The sequence below is a fragment of the Pocillopora damicornis genome, chromosome 5 (genome assembly GCF_964200805.1).
Source record: "Pocillopora damicornis chromosome 5, jaPocDami1.2, whole genome shotgun sequence".
Classification (NCBI taxonomy): Eukaryota; Metazoa; Cnidaria; class Anthozoa; order Scleractinia; family Pocilloporidae; genus Pocillopora; species Pocillopora damicornis.
The window spans coordinates 19115091-19122267 of NC_142674.1; the positions used below are offsets into that span (position 1 = coordinate 19115091).

The 7177-nt window shown below is 40.6% G+C and overlaps 1 protein-coding gene across 1 annotated transcript; it reads right to left on the reverse strand.

Annotated features, from left to right (window-relative positions):
* Positions 1-1309: 1309 nt before the first annotated feature.
* On the reverse strand, positions 1310-5238 carry LOC113677799 (putative skeletal organic matrix protein 5). The gene is made up of 4 exons (XM_089207219.1): positions 4393-5238; positions 4098-4132; positions 3220-3352; positions 1310-1962 (listed from the first exon to the last, which is right to left on the reverse strand). The coding sequence occupies exons 1-4, from the start codon at positions 4453-4455 to the stop codon at positions 1453-1455; spliced, it is 741 nt and encodes a 246-aa protein (XP_089063345.1). The 5' UTR covers positions 4456-5238; the 3' UTR covers positions 1310-1452.
* Between the last annotated feature and the right edge of the window lie 1939 nt (positions 5239-7177).

Genomic DNA, 7177 nt, shown 5'->3' on the forward strand with positions numbered 1-7177 from the left:
CTTCGCGCGGTGCTTTAAGAACGAAGAATGCTTTTGTTGTTTGCGCACTTCGAGCGGTACTTTTAGAACGAGGAATTCTTTTGTCGTTTGTGTACATTATCGAAGGTGGTTGTTTTGACCGATCACACAATGTCACCTACAGGGTTTGAATAAATTATTTTTTCACTTAATGCGTGCGCTTTGCTTCTGCATAATTATGATAAGCTATCTCGTTTTTTTTCATGTCTATCATTAATACGTAATCACATTATTTTTCTTGTTCTCATTTTGTTAGTCTTTGAAAAAATTTACTCGTGCTTACTTATTCCAAATTGCACTCGAAATCATATGAATACCTATACTAGTAGGACAGTGTACGCGTCATGCTTGTAATTGGAGAGTGTGATAGGACAGTTAAAAGGGACAGTTAACACGCCATTCCTGTGTAAGCGGACAGAATGCGTCATGTGCGCGCGCTGTGGTTCTCGTATTTCGCCGAGCTAATCCTTTTTTTTTTTTTTTTTACGAAAACGTATAACCGATTTCTAGTTTCTTCTCAAATGTTTTCATAGTTTTGATTAATTGGTAACAGGATGTCGTCCAATTCTGTCTGTAATCGCACTCGTGATTAATAATAACTGGTATGATTACAGACCGAATTGGACTCCGCTCGGTCCTATTACCATTATAAATCGGGCTAGTGATAACCAATCAAGTTCTAGTTTTAATCAATTCTCTAATGATATCTTCAGGGCCAACTACGCCCGAAAGTTCCTTGAAAGAAATATGCGATGAGGGCAGGCAAGAAACGAGTGCGGGGACTTTGTGCGGGGTGGCAAATACACGCAGAAATTATGTTACAAGAAAATTGTTCAAAAGAAATGATTTTTGCAAAGCAAGAAGCGCAGAAAGAAATAAATCAGGTACTAACTGTTTCTTCGCTTGTTCACTGATTGCGCACGTAAATAGGAAATGAGACTGCACGACGATTACGGAAGTCCGTGGAGCTAGGCCCCTATTCGATGAGATGCTGGATGAATCAAAGGTATGGTAAGTACAATCATTATTTTTGTATTTTTCGGTCTGGAGATTCCTCCCTCCTCCCCTTCCCCCCCCCCCCCCCCTTTCCTCCCTTGGGTGATAAATGACGACAGGTCTCTCATTTTCTGCCGTTTATTTTGTGGAATTTTAGTTTTTAGAATTTGGCCTTAATAAACCAGTTATGTTGTCAAGAGAGGAAAAACACTCCCAAAGACAGTGTGTTGATATGGTTTGAGGACAAGACAGATTCTCCTTCGAATAACTACTAGAAAAAAATTAAGAGACAATATTTTGGTTCATTAACCCACTTTTATTGTTACTTGACAGCAAAAGTGAAACCTGACGTCGTAAATCCCCATTACTGAAATAAAAGCATGATCATTGCTCCATGTCGCATGCAACTTTTTCTTTGAGCAGAGCAGTTCAGCATCTTTACTGAACGAAAATGTATCCGAATGCCTTGATATTTTTGTCTCCGTTGTCGGGTGAATACGCAGCTCTGTTTCCACACACGTTTTTGAACGACCTCACTGCCTCACCAAATCCGATGAATGAATCGGGGGTTTTACAATCTCCTTCTTGATTAGCGATGATTCCAATTCGAGTCTTAACGCCACCACTCCCCCGCGAATTAAACCCTTCTCGATTACAGTTGCGCTGGAGGGAGGCACTGGGACCAATCAGCTTCTTCCATGCATCACGACCCAGCGAGGTAGCACGGTATTGACCGTCACCAATGAGGGCATACAACGAGTCTGCTTTCTGATGCAGTGGCAAGAACCTGGTTACTCCATCGACCTTCATTCCAAGGCAGATCTTGGAAAAGGACGTGCTCCAGTAGGTTGGTAACAGGGTCTCCAGGTGATCCAACCCGGTGTCTCCATTTTCGGGAGAGACTGGAGACATGGAAGACCACGCTTTTGAATCAAAATTGAAGGTGTCCTGCGAGAAAAAGGACATTTTTAACTTAGTATCCAGAGCATTGGAGATAGGGCAATTTTCAAGTTAGTGTCTATGGTAATCCGGGTTTGCACCAGTATTGCTTCTCTTTGCGCTATGAGTGCTCCATTAAACTCGCGCTAAGCTCTTAACCGGTTAGGTGCATTATCAGAGAAATTTTCAATTGAGTGTCGAACGTAATCCGAGATTTCGTTGGTTTTGCTTTAATTCGCAATGCGATTGGTCCAGAAAACTCGCGTAAAAGAAGTGCTTCGCCTCCTACGAATAAATTCGTCACGCTCCACTTTTAATAAAACATTCAGTATTTCAAAATACGTTTAAATAATAAGGAATAATGAGAGGGAGTTTTGGAGAAATGCATCTCTGAATTTGATTTAACTGGGAGAGAGAGGTCACTCAAAAACTTCCATGGAATTAGACTTGCGATCGATTACAAATGTTTCCCCGTCTGACGGTCTTTCAAGTACTGAGAGGAGTTTTCTGTTTGACTTTCCTGCGAAATGCTGTTAAGCAGGGCCTCGACGGACTCGCTGTTTGTTTTCTTGCCTTATCCCAAGGCTTTTAGAATTGATCTAGCAAGCCATATAATATGGTAGCTTTTCATTGTGCAGAACGGCCTCTTTTCGATGGCTTCATTTTCGCAAACGCGGAATAAAACGACAAAAATATGCAGAAAATAGACGATAGACACTTGACGAAACTAGATGAGGGTATTAAAAGCCGGTTCTCGATCATGGTTGCATAGTGTTGGTCGAATAATATCACACACACGGTAGACTTTCCTTTTCTGTAAGTACAGATGATAAAATGATTTGGAGTGCAATTTGTTATTGATAGTACTTATCACGACAAATAGCAAGAGAAATCATGTTACTGCTTTTAATAATGTACATGAAAAAAAACATCACAAAAGTCAAGACAGACGAACTTTCAAAGCGTGCACGCGCTATTTGTAATTTGCACTCCTGTTACAACTTTTTACTCATGTTACATAAGAATGCATTTGTTTTCAGCCAATTAGAAGCGCAAGTAGATTATTATACAGAAAATACTGAGAATGTTCACTACGCCCGTCCTGGTTAAGTAAAACCTTTCATGTGCTCCATACAACATTCACTGATTTAAGAGAGACAATGGGAAACAAACAGGAGTAAGAGAAACGAATCAAAGTTTTCATTCGTTACATTCGAAAAACAATGAGTTGGTAGGGTTTTGAAACCTTGAACATGTTTGAAATACCTTTGCACCGTCAGTCTTCATGACCAGCGTCCATCCCCCTCCACCGCAGTCTCCAAGCTCCCCACTCATGGAACAGTACACAGACACATCTTCATCGCCTAGCCTGAGGTCATACGCTTTGTTTGGGCTGGCACTAATAAGTTAGTATCACTGTGTTATGTTCTTTGAATCCTACGCGGAAGCTCTTTGGAATGTCACGCAACGCAAAAAAGAAGCAGCGCTGCGTGACATCGCAAAGAATACGTGCGGAGAAGCTTTTTCATGGCTTGGCGCTATTGCGGTCAATGGGAATACTACTGAGACGAACAAAATCAGGGTTAATAGGACGGAGACGTCTTAAAATTTCCAACGGGTGAGGTCTTGTTACATGTGCAGCCAAAAAGGAACTCAGAGCCGCGCTATTACGATATCAGAGAACAAAACCAACAAATCTAGTCGACTTTATATTCTCTTGAATCGCTCACACAATTCCTGGTATCGATTAGGAAAAATATAAACCCCTAGATAGAAACCGGAACTCTCTGAGACATAGTGGTACATAATTTATTCATCTCTCTTTCCTGAGAACAGTCAATGGTCAGCGCCAGGTTGGAAGGGGGAAAGAAAAGGAGGACGGGGGGGGGGGGGGGGGGGGAAGGGGGATGGAATGTCGGAGAGTTAAGGCGGAACACAAGGTTTCTAAAGGGCAACCGAGGGAGGGGGAGGGGGGTAGTCAGTCTACGCTATCAGAGTATAAAAGGGGGATTGTAGAAATTTGACTGCCAATGAGGGAGGGTCATCAGATAACCACAGAGCCTGAGGTAGAAGGATTTTCACGATATGTTTGTTTGCCACCCACCCTCGCTCAGGCACAAATTTAATGATCGTTCGTTCTTTACCTGTCTTTGTCGTATATTTCTTTGCAGGAACTTGGGGGCGCAACAGGCTCTGCGGGAATGAGATAAGAAAACTATAAGCAGTCAATCATAACTGAATAAATGTGAATATTACAAACTATGTTAGCAATAACTTTTAATTCAACCAGAATTCAGAATCGACGAACCAACAAAGCAGTGACGTTAAAAACAACAGAAACGATCTTCTACATCTTACTTGGTACACAGCAGTCCTGTTTCTTGTTAATCAGGTCCTCAAGATCTGATAACTTGTCCAATATTTGGCTGCAAAGTTTTTTTTTTTGCCAGCAACAGCGCCAATTGCGAGATAAACCAGAAAGATGAGCGCACAAAGTTTCATCGCTTTCGTCTTCTCACACTGTCTTGAATACCACTTGATTTCAGCCCGACTCGACGATAAGTGAGGAAGTTATATCAAACGCCAAATTATAAACACATGAATCGCCGCTGACAATTACTACAATTTCACCGCACTTGAGTTTATACTCAAACCTTATGATTTGTTGCGAGAATTTCTACATTCATCGGACTTATGTTAAGAAGCTATTTTTACCAATTTTCTTTAACCAACTGACCAATAGCAATTCTGTTTCATAGTGGTATTCATGCTTTAGACGAATATCGAATAACCATAGATCCTGACGACGTAAGAGCCAATGTAATTTGTTAAATATTTCAAGCCTAATGATGATGGCAAATGTGATGCTTGATTAAGGCCAAAATTAATGCGACACGTGGAATTTCAATAAAGGCGAGCGTTATTCGTTCGTTAAGTTATGAAGTAATTCATCAAATCTTTCAAGTCAAATGATAATGACAAACACGATGCGTGTTTAGGGCCAAAATTAATGCGACACACGAAATTTCCTTTAAGGCGAGCGTTATTCGTACGTAAAGTTGTGTAAGTAATTCATTAAATCTTTCAAGCCAAATGATAATGGCAAACGTGATGCGTGTTTAGGCCAAAATTAATGTGACACGTCAAATTTCCTTTAAGGCGAGCGTTATTCGTTCGTGAAGTTATGAATCAGCGTTAGGCGTGATTTGCTGCATGAAATACAAGTGACCCGTGAATTTCTCTTTCATTTCGTGAAAATCTTAGCACACGAGTTTCCCTTTTGAATTCGTGACGTGTCAATTTTCTACAATTCGTTTGTGAAACGGAGTCAGGATTTTCCAAAATGAGTAATAGCTAAACTAAAGAAATATAACTTTAACATTTTAAGTGAAGGCAGGGTCATTATGATTTTAAAATTTATATGAAGACCACTCCTTCCTTTAAAAAAAATTATTAGCCTTCCAATTTTTCTCTATGAGTTGCAAACTTTTCTTTTTAATGCACTGATTTCGGTTACTTAGCCTCGCATTCTTTTCCCCAAAGTTCTCGAATTCTCAGATCTGCTCTTAAAGCTGAGGTTTTCAGTCAAAAGATAGTCAAGAACGGCTTTTGCTTTTAGGCAAATTGGGATATGGAAGCTGATGTATCGCAGAAACTAACGGTACGAGTATCTTTTACTTCATTGCAAAATAGATTGTTATAAAACGACAACGACATCACCAATTGCAAGATAGACCAGACCGTTATATCTCCAAAACTTCATCGCTGCAGTTTCACTATCTTGACTAACTCTTGCTTTTAATCAGACTACGTGATAACTAGAGAGGCTGTTGAAAACTTCGGCCAAAAGCCAGCTAATTATTTGCCTCATATAAGGCATCACCCGCCTTCAGGCCAGCTTAGCGGATGAAAATGCAGGGGGCTTAACGTCAAGGCTAGTGCCCCGCATACAGCCCTCAGATACATCTACTTTTCCGACACCAAAGAAAAATTCAACAAAAAATGGCTTGAGGAAATTCTGGTAGTTCAGAGAGTGGCAGAGACATAATGCATAAAAAATTGAAGTATTTAATCGCCTCTTTTTAAACTTCAATTCGAGACTTTCTCAACGATGTTCGCTTGCTCCCAGTGAGCAGAATAGCATTTTAAAAAATCACTGCGAATTATCCCGAAGTAAGAGAAGAAACAAGGTGATCACAAGTAAAGTTTAGGGAGCCCTCTAGATTGACAATACGGCTCTCCCGCTGGGTTTTCCTTAAACTTCGCCACAGGACATTGCTAAAGTAACAAATGAATAAGGGGGTTAAGTTTCTAAAGAAACTGTGGTGCTGCGTCGGTGGGAGGGTAAAGCAGCTAAAAAATTAAAGCGGCCGACAAAGGCAATGTTTTCTACAAACCTACAGATTCACATAGTTACTTATTGTATTCATCTTCACATCCATCACACGTCAAGAACTCCATACCTTTTTCAGTTTCTCAGACTTCGTCGTTTATGTGGTGACGACTCTGATTTTTCCGAAAAATCAGAGGCAATGTACTAGTTTTTCGATAAACGTGGCGATCCTGTTTCTGTCGTTCAAGCGGGCCACCACCGTACCCAACAAATTGATCCACAGTCAGCACTACAAACGGCTGAGAAGGAAAACACTTACCGCATTCCATTCACTCCTACATTTCACCCTCACAACCACGCGGTTAATTTATCTTTCTTAAAAACTTTAAATTACTCCAAAACGATTCGGAGACTGGCACTATCTTTTCCCAACCCCCACTTGTTTCATTCAAACATAACAAAAACATAGGCAACTTTTTGGTCAGAAGTTCATTTCAAACCAGTGACCAATCCGGAACTTTCAAATGCGCTCGCTCACGATGTAAAAATTGGCCTTTCATTCATAATGTAGAGAAAATATCGGGACCCAAGAGATCCATTAAGATCACTGATCACTTTACGTGTACTTCCGCCAATGTTATTTACTGCATAACTTGCACTTACTGCAACAAGTTATACATTGGCGAAACATACAGGAAGACGACTAGGTTACCGTTTCCGAGAACGCCTTCGCGACGTGGAAAGAAATGACAAGGACGCATCCAAACCAGTTGCTAGACACTTTAATCTCCCTAATCATTCAAAACAACTCATGGCAGTTTGCGGCCTTTCCTTACATCTATGCAGTTCGGAAAGCCGCAAAACACTAGAACAAAAATTTATCTTCCAAAT